Here is a 21,396-nt window from a genome sequence, read left to right as displayed (position 1 = left end):
AAAGACTTACATTTATATAGCACCTTTCACAACCACTGGACATCTGAAAGCGCTTTACACCCAATGAAGTACTTTTGAAGTGTAGTCACTGTTGTAATGTAGGAAACACGGCAGCCAATTTGCACACAGCAAGCTCCCACAAACCGCAATGTGATAATGACCAGATAATCTGTTCTTTTGTTATAGAGTCAAAACGGCACAGAAGGAGACCATTCGGCCCATCGAGTCCGTGCCGGCTCTCTGTAGAGCAATCCAGTCAGTCCCATTCCCCCGCTCTATCCCCGTAGCCCTGCAAGTTTATTTCCCTCAAGTGTCTATCCAGTCTCCCCTTATGTTGGTTGAGGGATAAATATTGGCCAAGACACTAGGGATAACTTCCCTGCTCTTCTTTGAAATAGTGCCATGGGATCTTTTACGTCCACCTGAGAGCGCAGACGGGGCCTTGGTTTAACGTCTCATCCGAAAGACAGCACCTCTGACAGTGCAGCACTCCCTCAGTAATCGTTAGTGGGAGTTGTATACAGACCCCCAAACAGTAATGCTGAGGTTCGGGATGGCATTAAATGGGAAATTAGAGAAGCGTGCAATAAGGGCACAGCAGTTATCATGGGTGACTTTAATCTACATATAGATTGGTCTAACCAAATTAGTAACAATACTGTGGAAGAGGAATTCCTAGAGTGTATACGGGATGGTTTCCTGGACCAATATGTTGAGGAACCAACTAGAGATCAGGCCATCTTAGACTGGGTATTATGTAATGAGAAAGGATTAATTAGCAATTTTGTTGTGTGAGGGCCCTTGGGGAGGAGTGATCATAATGTGATAGAATTCTTCATTAAGATGGAGAGTGAAGTAGTTGATTCAGAGACTTGGGTACTGAATTTAAATAAAGGAAACTACGATGGTATGAGGCGCGAGTTGGCTAGGATGGATTGGGGAATGTTACTTAAAGGGTTGACGGTGAATAGGCAATGGCAAACATTTAAAGATCGCATGGATGAACTACAGAATTTGTTCATCCCGGTTTGGCATAAAAATAAAACAAAAAAGTGACTCAACATTGGCTAACAAGGGAAATTAGGGATAGCATAAGATCCAAGGGGAGGACATACAAATTGGCCAGAAAAAGCATCAAACCTGAGGATTGGGAGCAGTTTAGGATTCAGCAAATGAGGACAAAGGGATTAATTAAGAGGGGGAAAATAGAGTATGAGAGTAAGCTAGCTGGGAACATAAAAACTGACTGCAAAAGCTTCTATAGATATGTGAAGAGAAAAAGATTGGTGAAGTCAAGCATAGGTCGCTTGCAGTCAGAATCAGAGGAATTTATAATGGGGAACAAAGACATGGCAGACCAATTAAATACATACTTTGGTTCTGTCTTCACAAAGGAGGACACAAATAAACTCCCAGAGATGTTGGGGAACATAGGGTCTAATGAGAGGGAGGAACTGAATGAAATCAGTATTTATAGGGAAATGGCGTTAGGGAAATTGACGGGATTGAAGGCCAATAAATCCCCAGGGCCTGATAATCTACATCCTAGGGTACTTAAGGAAGTGGCCCAAGAAATAGATGCATTGCAGGTCATCTTCCAAAATTCTATAGACTCTGGAACAGTTCCCATGGATTGGAGGGTAGCTAATGTAACCCCACTATTTAAAAAAGGTGGGAGAGAAAAAATGGGGAATTATAGACCGGTAAGCCTGACATCAGTAGTGGGGAAAATGCTAGAGTCCATTATAACAGATGTAATAGCAGAGCACTTGAAAAACAGTGACAGGATTGGACAAAGTCAACATGGATTTACAAAAGGTAAGTCATGCTTGGCTAATCTACTGGAATTTTTTGAGGATGTAACTGGTAGAATAGATAAGGGAGAACCAGTGGATGTGGTGTATTTGGACTTTCAGAAGGCTTTCGATAAGGTCCCGCATAAGAGATTAGCATGTAAAGTTAAAGCACAAGGGATTGGGGGTAAGGTACTGACTTGGATAGAAAACTGGTTGGCAGACAGGAAGCAAAGAGTTGGAATAAACGGGTCTTTATCCCGAGGGGCAGGCAGTGACTAGTGGGTTACCGCAGGTACGGTGCTTGGACTCCAGTTATTCACAATATATATTAATGATCTAGACGAGGGAACTAGATAGAATATCTCCAAGTTTGCAGATGACACAAAGCTGGGTGGGCGTGTGTGCTGTGAGGAGGATGCAGAGAAACCCCAGTACGATTTGGACAGGTTGGGCAGATGCATGGCAAATGCAGTATAATGTGGATAAATGCGAGGTTATCCACTTTGGTGGCAAAAACAGGAAGGCAGATTATTACCTGAACGGCAATAGATTGGGAGAAGGGGAAGTGCAACGAGACCTGGGTGTCCTTGTGCACCAGTCGCTGAAGGTAAGCATGCAGGTGCAGTAGGCGGTTAAGAAGGCAAATGGTATGCTGGCCATCATAGCGAGAGGATTCGAGTACAGGAGCAAGGATGTCTTGCTGCAGTTGTACAGGGCCTTGGTGAGACTACACCTCGAGTATTGTGTGCAGTTTTGGTCGCCTTATCTGAGGAAGGATGTTCTTGCCACGGAGGGAGTGCAGCAAAGATTCACCAGACTGATACCTGGGATGGCAGGAATCACGTATGAGGAGAGATTGGGTCGATTAGGCTTATATTCGCTAGAGTTTAGAAGAATGAGAAGGGATCTCATTGAAACTTATAAAATTCTAACAGGACTAAGCAGACTAGATGCAGGAAGGCTGTTCCCGATTAGGGGGAGTCCAGAACCAGGGGTCACAGTCTGAGGATAAGGGGTAAGCCATTTAGGATTGAGATGAGGAAGAATTTCTTCACCCAGAGAGCGGTGAACCTGTGGAATTCTCTGCCACAGAAGGCAGTTGAGGCTAATTCATTAAATATATTCAAGAAGGAGCTATATATATTTCTTAAGGCTAAGAGGATCAAGGGATATGGGGAGCAAGCAGGGACAGGGTACTGAATTTGGATGATCAGCCATGATCGCATTGAATGGCGGAGCAGGCTCGAGGGGCCGAATGGCCTACTCCTGCTCCTATCTCTATGTTTCTATGTTTCAGTACTGCCCCTCCGACAGTGCAGCTCTCCCTCAGTACTGCACTGGAGTGTCAGCCTTGATGTATGTGCTCAAGTCCCTGGAGTGGGACTTGGAACCCACAACCTTCTGACTCAGAGGTGAATGTGCTACCCACGGAGCCACAGCTGACAATTTGGCTACTGTGACTGCCAGTATCTAGAGAACACCAGTTTGCCTATGGTGCAAACAGATTAACGGAGGATGCAATCACAACTGCTCTACACTCGGCACTGAATCACCTAGATGGTAAGGAGACCTACATCAGAATGCTGTTCATAGACTACAGCTCAGCATTCAACACTATCGTCCCCAACAAGCTGGCCACCAAACTCCAAACTCTTGGCCTGAACACTTCCCTCTGCAACTGGACCCTGGACTTCCTAACAAACAGACCCCAGTCTGTCAAATTAGGTAACCACACCTCCCCCCCCAGACCCTGAACACGGGGGCCCCACAAGGATGTGTGCTGAGCCCCCTCCTCTACTCCCTCTTCACCCACGACTGTGTGGCTGTTCATGGTTCTAACACCATCATCAAGTTTGCGGATGACACCACGGTAGTAGGCCAGATCACCAACAACGATGAGTCAGCCTACAGGGAGGAGGTCCAGCATCTCATGAAGTGGTGCGCCGATAACAACCTGGTCCTTAACATCAAGAAAACCAAAGAAATCATTGTGGACTTCAGGAAGTCTAAAGGCGGAAGTCACACCCCCATCCACATCAATGGGGCTGTGGTGGAAAGGGTGGACAGCTTTAAGTTCCTCGGAGTCCACATCACGGAAGACCTCTCCTGGTCCCTCAATACCTCCTCTCTGGTGAAGAAGGCCCAGCAGCGCCTATATTTCCTAAGGAGGCTGAAGGGATGTAACCTGTCACCCCTGATCCTCTCTAACTTTTACCGCTGCACTATAGAGAGCATCCTGACAAACTATATCACAGTATGGTATGGCAGCTGTAGCTACTATGACCGGAAAGCCCTGCAGCGGGTAGTCAAAACTGCCCAATGCATTACCGGCACCCGGCTACCGACCATAGAGCACATATACCAGAAACGCTGTCTACGGAGGTCACGGTCCATCATCAAAGACCCTACCCACCCCAGCCACAGTCTGTTCGCCCTCCTGCCATCTGGGAGACGTTACAGATGCATTCGCACCCGTACGACCAGATTTAGGAAAAGCTTCTTTCCCAGGGCTGTCATCCTACTGAACTCCACAAACAAACTCTAAAGCCTGCACATCTGCCAATGCACTTTATTGTGGTTATGTTATGTTAATATACTACAAGCCATATGTATGTTGAATGTTTAAATGTCTTAATCCAAATGTACACTCTCAGGAGCCGCAAGCCTACATTTCGTTGTACTGCACTTGTGCACTAACAATGACAATAAAAGTTGATTTGATTTGATTCCCTGGCCAGGGCCAATATATTTCTGAGATGGGGAGAAAGCTAGAGGACAAAGAGAAAGGAAGTGCTTGTGTAGATATCAGTGCAAGTTGATAAAGGGGAACCAGTGGATGTAGTATATTTGGTTTTCCAAAAGGCATTTGATAAGGTACCACATAAAAGGTTGCTACGTAAGATAAGGGCTCATGGGGTTGGAGGTAATGTATTAGCAGGATAGAGGATTGGTTAATGGACAGAAGATAGAGAGTAGGGATAAACGGTTCATTTTCCGGTTGGCAGGCTGTAACTAGTGGGATACTGCAAGGATCAGTGCTTGGGCCTCAGCTATTTACAATCTACAGGAAACTTTGTTATATCTGGCACCGACGGGACCGAGCTGTTGCCGATCTATCAAAACTGCCGGACATACCAGCGTTAATGTTGAAGCATATGGAGATTTGCAGCTCCATATCTGGCAACAAACACTGTTGCTTAGCAACAGCTTCTAAACAGTCGGCCGTACCTTAGAAGCGTCTCTGAAGCTGTTGCTAAGCTACAGAGACTTTGCAGAGCCTGACTGTTGAAAAAAAAAAGCCACGAGAAGAAAAAAAACCTAACAAAACGACTCCTGATTTCTGCCGGTAGATCGAGGTTTCCGGACATACAACCTCCGGATAAACCAGTTTCCTGTATATTAATGACTTGGATACATTACACTCCGTCCCTTCATCTAAGTTCACTGACCATACAAAACTAGGAGGGAAAGTAAGCTGCGAGAACACAAAGAGCCTGCAAAGGGATATAGACAGTTTAAGTGAGTGACAATAAGGTGGCAGATGGAGTATAATGTGGGGAAAAGTGAGGTTATTTACTTTGCTAAGTAGGAAAACAGAATATTTTTTAAATGGTGAGAAACTATTTAAATGTTGGTGTTCAGAGAGATTTAGGAGTCCTAGTACAAGAAACACTGAATTAGCATATAGGAATTTCTGGATGAAGTAACAGAGAGGATTGATGAAGGGAATGTAATGGATGTTGTCTACATGGATTTTCGGAAGGCGTTTGACAAAGTACCAGATAGAAGGCTGGTTAACAAAATTGAGGCTCATGGAATAGGTGGGTCAGTGGCATCTTGGCTAAGGAATTGGCTTAAGGACAGAAAACAGCGAGTTGTGGTAAATGGCTGTTTTTCAGACTGGAGGATGGTAGACAGTGGTGTTCCCAAAGGGTCAGGATAAGGGATCGGTCTTTTAAGACTGAGATGAGGAGGAATTTCTTTACTCAGAGGGTTGTGAATCTTTGGAATTCTCTACCCCAGAGGGCCGTGGATGCTCAGCCGTGGAGTATGTTCAAGGCTGAGTTCGATAGATTTTTCGGACTCTAGGGGAATCAACGGATATGGGGGATCAGGCGGGAAGGTGGAGTTGAAGTCGAAGATCAGCCATGATCTTATTGAATGGCGGAGCAGGCTCGAGGGGAGTATGGCCGACTCCTGCTCCTAATTCTTATGTTCTTATTAAAGTTGGTGTAATATTTGAAATATGAAAGAGTTAAATGAAGAGTTCAGAAATACACATATGATGTGAATTTGAGTCGGATTTGGAGAAGACAAAGAATACAAACCTTCTTCCACTGAGGCAAGAGCAGCACTATAATCACCACAGTCTTCTCCAACATCATAATCAGCAGGTAAAGTGCACACTGTCCAACCCAGGCGCTGCACTCCAGTGGGTCTCCTGCAATTAACATTATGGAATTACTGGTGCGGCAACCTTATGGGAACGGTAGCATAGTGGTAACGTCACTGGGCTAATAATCGAGAGGCCTGGACGAATGATCCAGTGACGCGAGTTTAAATCCCATCACGGCAGCTGGGGAATTTAAATTCAGTTAATTAAATAAATTTGGAATAAAAAGCTAGTATCAGTAATGGTAACCATGAAACTATCGGATCGTCATAAAAACCCATATGGTTCACTAATGTCCTTTAGGGAAGGCAATCTGCTGTCCTTACCTGACCCCAGACCCACAGCAATGTGGTTGACTCTTAACTGCCCGCTGAAATGGCCTAGCAAGTCACTCAGTTGCAACAAACCGCTACGAAACACAAGAAGAATGAAACTGGATGGACCACCCGGCAACGACCTCGGCACCGGCTATGGAACACCCAGCCCAGTCGACCCTGCAAAGTTGTGCCAAAATTGGGAGAGCTGTCCCACAGACGAGTCAAGCAACAGCCTGACATAGTCATACTCACAGAATCATACCTTTCAGCCAATGTCCCAAACTCCTCCATCACCATCCCTGGGTATGTCCTGTCCCACCGGCAGGACAGACCCACCAGGCGTGGCGGCACAGTGGTATACAGTCAGGAAGGAGTGGTCCTGGCAGTCCTCAACATTGATTCCGGACCCCATGAAGTCTCATGGCTTTAGGTGATGAATCAGTACTCCTCCATGTTGAACACCACTTGGAAGAAGCACTGAGGGTAGCAAGGGCACAGAATGTACTCTGGGTGGGGGACTTCAATTTCTATCAACAGTGGCTCGGTAGCACCACTACTGACCGAGCTGGCCGAGTCCTGAAGGACATAGCTGCCAGTCTGGGCCTGCGACAGGTGGTGAGAGAACCAACACGAGGGAAAAACCTACTTGACCTCGTCCTCACCAATCTACGTGTTGCAGATGCATCTGTGCATGACAGGATTGGTAGCAGTGACCACTGCACAGTCATTGTGGAGATGGAGTCCCATCTTCACACTGAGGACACCCTCCATCGTGTTGTGTGGCACTACTACCGTGCTAAATGGGATAGATTCAGAACAGATCTAGCAGCTCAAAACTGGGCATCCATGAGGTGCTGTGGGCCATCAGCAACAGTAAAATTGTATTCCACCACAATCTGTAACCTCATGGCCCTGCACATCCCTCACTCTATCATTACCATCAAGTCAGGGGACCAACCCTGGTTCAACAAGGAGTGTAGAAGAGCATGTCAGGAGCAGCACCAGATGTACCTAAAAATGAGGTGCCAACCTGAGGAAGCCGAGATCCCCGCCATCTAATGAAGCAGTCCATGCACACATGCAACAAGACCTGGACGACGTTCAGGATGGGCTGATAAGTGGCAGGTAACATTCGCGCACAGAAGTGCCAGGCAATGATTATCTCCAACAAGCGAGCGTCTAACCATCTCCCCTCGACATTCAACGGCATTATCATCGCCGAATCCCCCACCGTCAACATCCTGGGGGGGGGGGGGGGTCACCATTGACCAGAAACGTAACTGGACCAGCCACATAAATACTGTGGCAACAAGATCAGGTCAAAGGCTAGGTAATACCGTGGCTGCAGTGTGTACCATCTACAAGATGCACTGCAGCAACTTGCCAAGGCTTCTTCGGCAACACCTCCCAAACCCGCGACCTCTTCCACCTAGAAGGACAAGGGCAGCAGGTGCATGGGAACACCACCACCTCCAAGTTCCCCATCAACTCACACACTATCCTGACTTAGAAGTATATCGCCGATCCTTCAATGTCGCTGGGTCAAAATCCTGGAACTCCATACCTAACAGCACTGTGGGAGTACCTTCACCACACGGACGGCAGCGTTTCAAGGCGGCTCACCACCACCTTAAGGGCAATTAGGGATGGGCAGTAAATGCTGGCCTTGCCAGCGATGCCCACATCCCATAAAACAAGTTTAAAAAAACCAAAATACCGCTGAACAGCTGGATTATTTCATTACAGTATCTATGGATGTATAACTTTTATAAAATCGTAAACCAGACACAATTAGAAAATGGGTGTAAAAGCTGCTGTGTGCAATGACCTTATAAAGATTCAGGGCCTGATCCTTTCCCCACAGTAGTTACACTTCATATTTCACTAAAAAAAACCTTATTTGATTAGAGGAGACACCCAGGAGAGGAAGGTTATTCATCCACATTTTAACTATCCTGACGAGGCAGTCAGTTACTCCCTTCACCTGTCATACATTGTAGCTGTAATTTCCTGAAGGACCCCCTGCCCAGCCCTGGGCCCATCTTTCTCTAGTTTCTCTCCTATCATGCCCTCTCTGAGCTCATCTTGCCCACGAGATCCATTTCCTGCTCCCTTGACCCTATTCCCACTAAACAGCTGACTACCCAACCTCCCTCCTGGCCCCCATGCTGGTTGATATTGTAAACGGTTTCCTCTCTTCAGCTACTGTCCCATCCCCTTCAAATCTGCCATCATCACCCACTCCTCAAACATCACTCTCGACCCCTCTGTCTTTGCAAACTACCGCCCCTTCTCCAACTTCCCTTTCCTCTCCAAAGTCCTTGAACGTGTTGTTGCCTTCCAAATCCGTGCCCATCTTTCCCACAACTCCATGTTTGAATCCCTCTAATCAGGTTTCTGCCCCTGCCGCAGTACTGAAACAGCTCTTATCAAAGTCACAAATGACATCCTATGTGACTGTGACCGTGGTAAACTATCCCTCCTCATCCTTCTCGACTTGTCTGCAGCCTTTGACACGGTTGACCACACCATCCTCCTCTCCTCCGTTGTCCAGCTGGGTGGGACTGCACTCGCCTGGTTCCATTCCTATCTATCCAATCGTAGCCCGAGAATCACCTGCAATGGCATCTCTTCCCACTCCCGCATCGTTACCTCTGGTGTCCCCCAAGGATCTATCCTTGGCCCCCTCCTATTTCTCATCTATTTCTGCCCCTCAGCAACATCATCTGAAAACACAGCATCAGGTTCCACATATACACTGACGACACCCAGCTCTACCTCACCACCACTTCTCTCTGCCCCTCCAATTTCTTTAAATTGTCAGACTGCTTGTCCAACATCCATGAAAGAGGCTTGGAACCCTTTATAAGCACATGGAATTATCTGTATAGAGTTGAACATTAAACAGGCTTTTGGCATCACTTTAATTAGCTGCAACAACACTGAAGATTATAATAACTTGACTTTTTAACCACTGCCAGTGTGAACCCTGCTTTGTGAAGTATCACACTAATCTGGTGCAGTATTGGAGGTCAGCAAATGCTGCATTGGAGCAGAGTAATCAGGAACATTCTGCGCAACACAACGCAGATTTCCTTGCAGTTAGACAGATTAACAGATTCAGTTTCCCAGTTTTCCAGAGATATTTATGGGTGGACCACATTTAAAGTTAGACGCACTGGACAGAGGAGTTTTATAGAATCATAGAATGTTACAACACAGAAGGAGGCCATTCGGCCCGTCGAGCCCGTGCCAGCTCTCTGCAAGAGCACTTCAGCTAGTCCCACTCCCCCGCCCTTTCCCTGTAGCCCTGCAATTTTTTTCCCCTTTAGGTACTTATCCAATTCCCTTTTGAAAGCTACAATGGAGTCTGCCTCCACCACCCTTTCAGGCAGTGCATTCCAGATCCTAACCACTTGCTGCGTAAAAAAGTTTTTCCTCATATCACCTTTGGTTTTTTGCCAATCTGTGCCCTCTGGTTCTCGATCCTTCTGCCAATGGGAACAGTTTCTACTCTGTCTAGATCCATCATGATTTTGAACACCTCTATCAAATCTCCACTCAACCTTCTCTGCTCCAAGGAGAACAACCCCAGCTTCTCTAGTCTATCAACGTAACTGAAGTCCCTCATCCCTGGAACCATTCTTGTAAATCTTTTCTGCACCGTCTCGAAGGCCTTCACATCCTTCCTAAAGTGCGGTGCCCAGAATTGGACACAGTACTCCAGTTGAGGCCGAATCAGTGTTTTATAAAGGTTCATCATAACTTCCTTGCTTTTGTACTCTATGCCTCTATTTATGAAGCCCAGGATCCCGTATGCTTTTTTAGCCGCTTTCTGAACCTGCCTTGCACATATTTGTGCACATATATCCCATGGTCTCTCTGTTCATGCACCTCCTTTAGTATTGTACCCTTTAGTTTTTATTGCCTCTCCTCGTTCTTCCTACCAAAATGTATCACTTCGCAATTTCTGTGTTAAATTTCATCTGCCACGTGTCCGCCCATTCCACCAGCCTATCTATGTCTTCTTGAAGTCTATCCTCCTCAATGTTCACCATACTTCAAGTTTTGTATCATCTGCAAATTTTGAAATTGTGCCCTGTACACCCAAGTCCAAGTCATTAATATATATCAAGAAAAGCCGTGGTCCTAGCACCGACTCCTGGGGAACACCATTGTATACCTTCCTCCAGTCCAAAAAACAACCGTTCACCACTACTCTCTGTTTCTGGTCACTTAGCCAATTTCGTATCCATGCTGCCACTGTCCCTTTTATTCCATGGGCTTCAACTTTGCTGGCAAGCCTATTATGTGGCACTTTATCAAATGCCTTTTGGAAGTCCATGTACACTACGTCAATCACACTGCCCTCATCAACCCTCTCTGTTCCCTCATCAAAAAACTCAATCAAGTTAGTTAAACACGATTTGCCTTTAACAAATCTGTGCTGGCTTTCCTTAATTAATCCACACTTGTCCAAGTGATTGTAAATTTTGTCCCTGATTATCGTTTCTAAAAGCTTCCCCACTACCGAGGTTAAAATGACTGGCTTGTAGTTGAACAAGTGTGCAACATTTGCAATTCTCCAGTCCTCTGGCACCACTCCTGTATCTAAGGAGGATTGGAAAATAATGGCCAGTACCTCCGCAATTTCCACCTTTACTTCCCTCAGCATCCTAGGATGCATCCCATCCAGTCCTGGTGACTTATCTACTTTAAGTACAGCCAGCCTTTCTAGTATCTCCTCTATCAATTTTTATGCCATCCAGTATCTCAACTACCTCCGCTTTCACTATGACTTTGGCAGCATCCTCTTCCTTGGAGATGATGCAAAGCACTCATTTAGAACCTCAGCCATGTCCTCTGCCTCCATGCGTAGGTCTCCTTTTTGGTCCCTAATCGGCTCCACCCCTCCTCTTACTACCCGTTTATTATTTATATGCCTACAGAAGACTTTTGAATTCTCTTTTATGTTAGCTGCCAATCTATTCTCATATCTTTACCCCTCTTATTTTCTTTTTCACTTCCCACGCTTCGTGCTTTTACACACATGCACTGTAAACCTCTCTTAGACCTTCTTGTACTCTAAAATAGTACTGGATAAATGAATGGGACTGAAAGCCGATAAATCCCCAGGACCCGATGGCCTACATCCTAGGAGTTTGAAAGAGGTGGCTATAGAGATAGTGGATGCATTGGTTGTCATTTTCCAAAATTCCATAGATTCTGAACGGTTCCCGCAGATTGGAAGATGTAACCCCACTATTAAAGGAGGGAGAGAGAAAACGGGAAACTACAGCCCAGTTAGCCTGACATCAGTAGTGGGGAAAATGCTAGAATCTATTATTACGGATGTGGTAACAGGGCACTTAGAAAATAATAATAGGATTGGGCAGAGTCAACACGGATTTATGAAAAGGAAATAGTGTTTGACAAATCTGTTGAGTTTTTTTGAGGTTGTAACTAGCAGAATAGATAAGGGGGAACCAGTGGATGTGGGGTATTTGGATTTTCAGAAGACATTCGATAAGGTGCCAGACAAGAGGTTATTAAACAAAATTAGGGCTCTTGGGATTGGGGGCAATACTAGCATGGATTGAGGATTGGTTAACGGACAGAAAACAGAGAGTAGGAATAAACAGGTCATTTTCGGGTTGGCAGGCTGTAACTAGTGGGGTACCGCAAGGATCAGTGCTTGGGCCTCAGCTATTCACAATCTACATCAATGATTTGGATGAGGGGACCAAATGTAATATATCCCAGTTTGCTGATGATACAAAGCTGGGTGGGAATGTAAGTTGTGAGGAGGATGCAAGGAGGCTTCAAGGGGATATAGACAGGCTAAGTGAGTGGGCAAGAACATGGCAAATGGAATATAATGTGGAGAAATGTGAAGTTATCCTCTTTGGTAGGAAAAATAGAAAAGCAGAGTATTTTTTAAATGGTGAGAGATTGGGAAATGTTGGTGTTCAGAGGGACCTGGGTGTCCTTGTACGCAAATCACTGAAAGCCAACATGCAAGTACAGCAAGCAATTAGGAAAGGAAATGGTATGTTGGCCTTTATTACAAGAGGATTTGAGTATAAGAGTGAAGAAGTCTTACTGCAATTATATAGGGCCCTGGTGAGACCAGACCTGGAGTATTGTGTACAGTTTTGGTCTCCTTACCTAAGGAAGGATATACTTGCCGCAGAGGGAGTGCAAGGGAGGTTCACCAGACTGGTTCCTGGGATTGGGGGGGGGGGGGGGAAGATTGTCCTATGAGGAGAGATTGAGTAGATTGGGCCTATATTCTCTAGAGTTTAGAAGAATGAGAGGTGATCTCATTGAAACATACAAATTTAAAAAAAAAATTTAATTTTTAATTTTTTAAACAGGGTAGATGCAGCAGGGAGGCGGTTTCCTCTGGCTGGGGAATCTAGAACCAGGGGTTAGTCTCAGAATAAGTGGTTGGCCATTTCAGACTGAGATGAGGAGAAGTTTCTTCACCCAGAATGTGGTGAATCTTTGGAATTCTCTACACCAGAGGGCTATGGAGGCTCAGTCATTGAGCATATTCTAGACAGAGATTGATCAATTTTTGAATATTAAGGGAATCAAGGGATATGGGGATAGTGCAGGAAAGTGGAGTTGAGGTAGAAGATCAGCCATGATCTTACTGAATGGCGGAGCAGGTTCGAGGGGCCAAAGGCCTACTCCTGCTCCTATATCTGATGTTCTTATTCTCTTAGTCTGACCCCACCTAATACCGTACTGTTTCTTAATCTAGTGCTTTCTCACTCTCCCAATCCTTTGTGCACTTTATTTTGTCTTTCTAATGGTACATCCTGGTGCCCATCCCCCTGCCAATATCATGGCCTAGCTCCAACAGGCACTGCAGCAATGTTGTCACAGAAAAGTACACCATAAACAGAAAGATAACATACGTAATAGGAGAAGTAGGCCATTTGGCCCTTCGATCCTGCTCTGCCATTCAATAAGATCATGACTGATCTTCGAGCTCAACTCCAGTTTCCCACCTGATCCCCATATTCCTCAATTCCCCTAAAGTCCAAAAATCTATCGATCTCAGCCTTTAATATACTCGACGACGAGCATGCAGTTCTCTGGGGTAGAGAATTCCAAAGATTCACAATCCTCAGTGAAGAAAGTTCTCATTTCAGTCCTAAATGGCCGACCCTTTATTCTGCGACTGTGACCCCTAATTCTAGACTCTCCAGCCAGAGAAAACAGCCTCCCAGCATCTACCCTGTCAAGCCCTGTTAGAATTTTATATGTTTCAATGAGATCACCTCATTCCTCTAAATTCTAGGGACTATAGGCCTAGTCTCCTCAGTCTCTCCTCATAGGACAATCCCCCCATCGCAGGAATCAGGACAATCCCCCCATCGCAGGAATCAGGACAATCCCCCCATCGCAGGAATCAGGACAATCCCCCCCAATCGCAGGAATCAGGACAATCCCCCCATCGCAGGAATCAGGACAATCCCCCCATCGCAGGAATCAGGACAATCCCCCCCATCGCAGGAATCAGGACAATCCCCCCATCGCAGGAATCAGTCTAGTGACCTTTGTTGCACTCTCTCTAAGGCACGTATATCCTTCCTTAGGCAAGGACACCAGAACTGTACACAGTTTTGCACCTAATACTCCAACTGCACCCCAAAGTCTTTTACAAGTTCAACATTATCTCCCTGCCTTTGTACTCTGCCTCTAGATACTAAACCAAGTACTGTTTGCCTTTTAATGGCCTTATTTATGCAACCAACTTTAAGGACCTGTACATCTGGACAAAGTTCCCTCTGCTCTACTTAAAATTGTGTAATTTAAGATGCATTTCCTTTCTCTATTCTTATTTCCAAAATGTAAACATTCAGAGTTTACATTTTGAAAAGGTCACCATAATTTAAGAAAGGAGAGAGGGTGAAACCAGGAAACGACAGACCGGTCAGTCTGACGTCAGCTTTGGGGAAGTTACTGGAATCTATCATTAGGGACAGAGACTGAACACCTGGACAAGTAACAGTTGGGTGAAAAGAATCAACATGGATTTATGAAGGGTTGGTCATATCTGACTAATCCTTTTTGAAAACATCACTAGCATGGTGGATACGGGAGTGTCCATGGATGTTGGCTATATGGACTTCCAAAGGCTTTTAATAAGAACATAAGAAATAGGAGCAGGAGCAGGAGCAGGCCATTCGGCCCCTGGAGTCTGCTCCGCCATTTAATGAGATCATGGCTGATTCGATTTTGGCCTCAACTCCACTTTCCTGCCCACTCCCCATAACCCTAGACTCCCCTTTTGCTCAAGAATCTATCTATCTCAGCCTTGAATATATTCAATGACTCAGCTTCCACAGTGCTCTGGGGTAAAGAATTCCAAAGATTCACGACCCTCAGAGAAGAAATTCCTCCTCATCTCCGTCTTAAATGGGCGACCCCTTATTCTGAGACTATGCCCCTCGTTCTAGATTCCCTGACGAGGGGAAACATCCTCTCAGTGTCTACTCTGTCCAACTCCCTCAGAATCTTATGTTTCAATAAGATCACCTCTCATTCTTCTAAACTCCAATGAGTATAGGCCCAACCTGCTCAACCTTTCCTCATAAGACAACCCTTCCATCCCAGGAATCAACCGAGTGAACCTTCTCTGAACTGCCTCCAATGCAAGTATATCCCTCCTTAAATAAGGGGACCAAAACTGTACGCAGTACTCTAGGTGTGGTCTCACCAGTGCCCTTGAAAGAGGTAGCCATGGAAATAGTGGATGCATTGGTTGTCATCTTCCAAAATTCTATACATTATGGAGCAGTTTCTGCAGATTGGAGGGTGACAAATGTAACCCCACTATTTAAAAAAGGAGGGAAGAGAGAAAACAGGGAACTACAGACCAGTTAGCCTAACATCAGTAGTAGGGAGTCTATTATAAAGATGTGATAACAGGATTCTTAGAAAATATCAATGGGATTAGACAAAGTCAGCATGGATTTATGAAAGGGAAATCGTGTTTGACAAACCTACTGGAGTTTTTTTTTTTTTTGAGGATGTAACTGGTAGAATAGATAAGGGAGAACCAGTGGATGTGGTGTATTTGGATTTTCAGAAGGCCTTTGATAACGTCCCACATAAGAGGTTAGTGTGCAAAATTAAAGCACATGGGATTGGGGGTAATATATTGGCATGGATTGAAAATTGGTTGACAGAGAGAGTAGGAATAAATGGGTCTTTTTCAGGGTAGCAGGCGGTGACTAGTGGGGTACTGCAGGGATCAGTGCTTGGGCCCCAGCTATTCACAATACTTATCAATGATTTGGATGAGGGAACCAAACGTAACATTTCCAAGTTTGCTGACGACACAAAACTAGGTGGGATTATGAGTTGTGAGGAGGATGCAAAGAGGCTTCAAGGCGATTTAAACAAGTTGAGTGAGTGGACAAATAAATGGCAGATGCAGTATAACGTGGATAAATGTGAAGTTATCCACTTCGGTAGGAAAAACAGAAAGGTAGAGTATTATTTAAATGGTGATAGATTGGGAAATGTTGATGTATAGAGAGACCTGGGTGTCCTTGTACACCAGTCACTGAAAGAAAACATGCAGGTGCAGCAAGCAGTTAGGAAGGCAAATGGTATGTTGGCCTTCATTGCAAGAGGATTTGAGTACAGAAGCAAGGATGTCTTACTACAGTTATACAGGGCCTTGGTGAGACCACACCTGAAGTACTGTGTGCAGTTTTGGTCTCCTTACCTAAGAAAGGATATACTTGCCATAGAGGGAGTGCAGCGAAGGTTCACCAGACTGATTCCTGGGATGGCAGGGCTGTCGTATGAGAACTTGAGTCAACTAGGCCTGTATTCACTAGAGTTTAGAAGAATGAGAGGTGATCTCATTGAAACGTATAAAATTCTGACAGGGCTAGACAGACTGGATGCAGGAAGGATGTTTCCCCTGGCTTTGTGGGGGGGGGTCTAGAACGAGGGGTCACAGTCTCAGGATACGGGGTAGGACATTTAGGACTGAGATGAGGAGAAATTTCTTCACTCAGAGGGTGGTGAACCTGTGGAATTCTCTACTACAGAAGGCTGTGGAGGCCAAGTCACTGAATATATTTAAGAAGGAGATAGATAGATTTCTAGACACAAAAGGCATCAAGGGATATGGGGAGAGCAGGAATATGGCATTGAGATAGAGGATCAGCCATGATCATATTGAACGGCGGAGCAGGCTCGAAGGGCCGAATGGCCTACTCCTGCTCCTATTTTTCTATGTTTCTATACAGTTGTAGCAAGACTTCCCTACTTTTATGCTCTATCCCCCTTGAAATAAAGGCCAACATTCCATTTGCCTTCCTAATTGTAGCCAAATTTGCAGACGATACAAAGATAGGTGGGAAAGCAAGTTGTAAGGAGAACATTAAGGCCTAGAAATTCAGTTGTTTGCGCCAGCCGCTAGCGCCTTAGGAGGAGATGTGGGGCGCTAGGCGGCTAGCGGCCGGGCGCAGCGCGATCTGCGCCTCTCCCCAACTTCAGTAAAGATTTAGCGGCGGCGCAAAGCCTTTGTGCGCGCTCAGCTGCGCGCGCAGATCCTGACGTCATTTCATCGTGCAACGCCCTTTGTGCGCCCCGAACCGGAAATTCAGTGGCGCCGCCCTTTGCGCCTGGCGCCCCCAGCGACTGGTAGAGGGGAACGGTTCCCAGTCGCTGCGGGGCGCTATTTAAAGGGGACTCCTCCTGCAGTATAAGTGGCAGCCATTTTGTGCCAATCCCTCTGTGTGAGAGACGGATATTTGGAGAGAGACAAAGGCAGAGAGCTTTCTGCTTTGACTCAGCGCTTGCACAGGTACTTGTGGCTTCAGGCCAGAGCTTTGCACTTGGATTTCACTTTCAGTGCCATAGCCTTGAGTCGCCACATATAATGGGGGCTGCAATGGGTGGAAGCGTTGGCTTTCTGCATTGCATTCAAAGGGATCAGAGACGCCGTGAGAGAGTGCCAGTCATGGCCAGACGGAGATTGGCCAACAGGCGTCGGCACAGGAGGCCTTACCCACCCAGGGTATACCGCCAGCAGTTCTCATATCTGAACATGTCTGAGGAGCAGTGTGTTCGGAGGATGCGATTCAGAAGGGAGGTGGTCACTGAGATCTGCCACCTGCTTCGCAGAGATCTGCAGCCACAGCTGAGGAGCAGGACGTCTGTGTCAGTGGCAGTGAAGGTGACGGTGGCTCTCAACTTCGATGCCACTGGCTCCTTCCAATCCGCTACTGGGGACATTGCCAACATCTCCCAGTTCGCGGTACATTGCTGCATCCGCCAGGTGAACAATGCCCCTTTCAGAAGGAGACGTCAGTACATCTCCTTCCCCATGACCCTGGACAAGCAGCAAGAGCGTGCAATCGGCTTTGGAAGAATAGCGGGCTTCCCCATGGTTGAGGGCGTAGAACTGATGAACCAGCAATGGTCAGGCCTTGCTTCAGGGCTGCAGTGTGCAGGGCATGGCAGCCAAACAAGTCAACCCTTCCCCTTTAAGAGCTGACCGGCACCAGCATGTCTGCCTTCATTGAGCAACTCGCCGCACCTGCGCTGCGCCCGTCCTCGGTGTTAGCGCCCCGGATCGCCGGCTTAGCGCCTAATGATAGTCGTGCATCGCCTGCTTTAGCGTAGCAGCAATCTCTTGGGGCGATGCCACTGAATATCGGCGAAGGTGGCGCGAAGTTGCGCCGGGCACAAACTTTAGCGGCTGCCCGGCTGTAGCGCCCCAAACGTGGCTATACTGAATTTCTAGGCCTAAGAGTCTGCAAAGGGATATAGATGGGTTAAGTGAGTGGGCAAGAATTTGGCAGATGGAGTATAATGTGGGAAAGTGTGAAGTTATCCACTTTGGTAGGAAGAATAGAAAAAAATTATTTAAATGGAGAAAGACTAAAAACAAGGGCATATAAGGTAGCCAAATCTAGTGGGAGGATAGAGGATTGGGAAAACTTTAAAAGACAGCAAAAAATAACAAAAAGATTGATTAAGAAAGGGAAGATAGATTATGAAAGTAAATTAGCAAAAAATATAAAAACAGATAGTAAGAGTTTTTATAGTTATATAAAAAGAAAAAGGGTGGCTAAAGTAAATGTTGGTCCCTTAGAGGATGAGACCGGGAAATTAATGGTGGGAAATATGGAGATGGCAAAAACACTGAATGAATATTTTACATCAGTCTTTACAGTAGAAGACACTAAGAATATCCCAACACTGGACAAACAGGGGGCTAAAGGGGGGGGGGGGAGGAGCTAAACACGATCAAAATCACTAAGGAAGTGGTACTCGGTAAAATAATGGGACTCAAGGCGGATAAATCACCTGGACCTGATGGCTTACATCCTAGGGTCTTGAGGGAAGTGGCGGTAGGGATTGTGGATGCATTGGTAATAATTTTCCAAAACTCCCTGGACTCGGCAATGGTCCCGGCAGACTGGAAAACTGCTAATGTAACGCCCTTATTTAAAAAGGGCAGTAGACAGAAGGCTGGAAACTATAGACCGGTTAGCCTAACATCTGTGGTAGGTAAAATTTTGGAGTCCATTATTAAGGAGACAGTAACGGGACATTTGGATAATCATAATTTAATAGGACAAAGTCAGCATGGTTTTATGAAGGGGAAGTCATGTTTGACAAATTTGCTGGAGTTCTTTGAGGAAGTAACATATAGGGTGGATAAAGGGGAACCAGTGGACGTAGTGTATTTGGACTTCCAAAAGGCATTTGACAAGGTGCCACACAAAAGATTATTGCTTAAGATAAAAAATCACAGGATTGGGGGTAATATTCTGGCATGGATAGAGGATTGGCTATCTAACAGAAGGCAGAGAGTTGGGATAAATGGTTCATTCTCAGACTGGCAATCAGTAACTAGTGGTGTTCCGCAGGAGTCAGTGCTGGGTCCCCAACTCTTTACAATCTATATTAACGATTTGGAGGAGGGGACCGAGTGTAACATATCAAAGTTTGCAGATGATACTAAGATCGGGGGGAAAGTAGTGAGTGAGGAGGACATAAAAAACCTTCAAGGGGACATAGACAGGCTAAGTAAGTGAGCAGAGATTTGGCAGATGGAATACAATACTGGAAAGTGTGAGGTTATGCACTTTGGCAGGAAAAATCGTAGAGCAAGTTATTATCTTAATGGCAAGAAACTGGAAAGTACTGAAGTACAAAGGGATCTGGGGGTCCTGCTGCACGAAACTCAAAAGGTTAGTATGCAGGTGCAGCAAGTGATTAAGAAGGCCAATGGAATGTTGGCTTTCATTGCTAGGGGGATAGAATATAAAAATAGGGAGGTATTGCTTCAGTTGTACAAGGTATTGGTGAGACCGCACCTGGAATACTGCGTACAGTTTTGGTGTCCATACTTAAGAAAGGACATACTTGCTCTCGAGTCAGTACAAAGAAGGTTCACTCGGTTAATCCCGGGGATGAGGGGATGGACATATGAGGAGAGGTTGAGTAGATTGGGACTCTACTCATTGGAGTTCAGAAGAATGAGAGGCGATCTTATTGAAACATATAAGATTGTGAAGGGGTTGGATCGGGTGGATGCAGGGAAGATGTTCCCGATGATGGGTGAAACTAGAACTAGGGGGCATAGTCTTAGAATAAGGGGCTGCTCTTTCAAAACTGAGATGAGGAGGAACTACTTCACTCAGAGGGTGGTAGGTCCATGGAATATGCTGCCCCAAAAAGCTGTAGAAGCTACATCATTACATAAATTTAAAACAGAAATAGACAGTTTCCTAGAAGTAAAGGGAATTAAGGGTTACGGGGAGCGGGCAGGAATTTGGACATGAGTCTAGGTTCGGATCGGTCATGGCCCTGTGGGTAGCGGAGCGGGCCCAGGGGCCGTGTAGCCTGATCCTGCTCCTATTTCGTGTGTCTAATTCTGTTAGATTCAGGAGATGGTTCTGTGATAGTAGATTGGCGGTTAGGATCAGATCAGCCATGATCTTATTGAATGGCGGAGCAGGCTCGAGGGGCCGATTGGCCTACTCCTGCTCCTATTTCTTATGTTCTTATGTATGCCTTCCTAATTACTTGCTGCACCTGCATGTTAACAAGGACACCCAAATCCCTCTGTACCGCCGCATTCTGTAGTCTTTCTCCATTTATATATTTTTCTTTTCTATTTGGCTACAATACACTGGCTTCCTTCATCCAAGTCATTAATATAGATTGAAAATAGCTGAGGCCCCAACACTGATCCCTATGGCACCCCACTAGTTACAGATTGCCATCCTGAAAATGACACATTTATCCCGGCTCTTGTTTTCTGTTAGTTAGCCAATCCTCTATCCAACCTAATATATTACCCCCAAAACCACGAGCTCTTAACTTATGCAGTAACCTTTTATGTGGCACCTTGTCGAATGTCTTTTGGAAATCCAAATACACTTTATCCACCCTGCTTGTTACCTCCCTAAAGAACTCAGATTTGTCAAACACGATTTCCCTTTCATAAAACCATGTTGACAGTTTGATTGTATTATGATTTTCTAAATGCCCTGCTACTACTTCCTTAATCATGGATTCGAACATTTTGCCAATAACAGATGTTAGGCTAACTCGCCTATAGTTTCCTGCTTTCTGTCTCCCTCCTTTTTTGAATAAGGACGTTACATTTGCTGTTTTCCAATCCGCAGGGACTTTTCCAGAGTCAAGGGAATTTTAAAAGATTACAACCAATGCACCCACTATCTCTGTAGCCAGTTCTTTTAAGACCCTATGATGCAGGCCATCAGGTCCAGGGGACTTGTCAGCCTTTAGACCCATAAGTTTGCCTAGTACTTCTTCCTCTAGTGATAGAGATTGTTTTAAATTCCTCTCTCCCTTTTGCACCTTGATTTTC

The 21,396-nt window shown here is 45.6% G+C and overlaps 1 protein-coding gene across 5 annotated transcripts in view; it reads right to left on the bottom strand.

The window, feature by feature from the left end:
• Positions 1–21,396, bottom strand: part of stimate (STIM activating enhance) — a 91,704-nt gene that overhangs the window by 24,189 nt on the left and 46,119 nt on the right. For all 5 annotated transcript variants that reach the window (XM_086002197.1, XM_086002200.1, XM_086002201.1 and 2 more), the window contains exon 5: positions 6,125–6,237. In XM_086002197.1, coding sequence (XP_085858323.1) covers positions 6,125–6,237 — 113 coding nt within the window. The remainder of the gene's footprint in view (positions 1–6,124; positions 6,238–21,396) is intronic.

This window comes from Somniosus microcephalus, chromosome 11 (genome assembly GCF_052327205.1).
Source record: "Somniosus microcephalus isolate GS21.2 chromosome 11, FLI_Smic_1.0, whole genome shotgun sequence".
Classification (NCBI taxonomy): Eukaryota; Metazoa; Chordata; class Chondrichthyes; order Squaliformes; family Somniosidae; genus Somniosus; species Somniosus microcephalus.
This window is presented reverse-complemented; position numbering and strand designations above follow the sequence as displayed.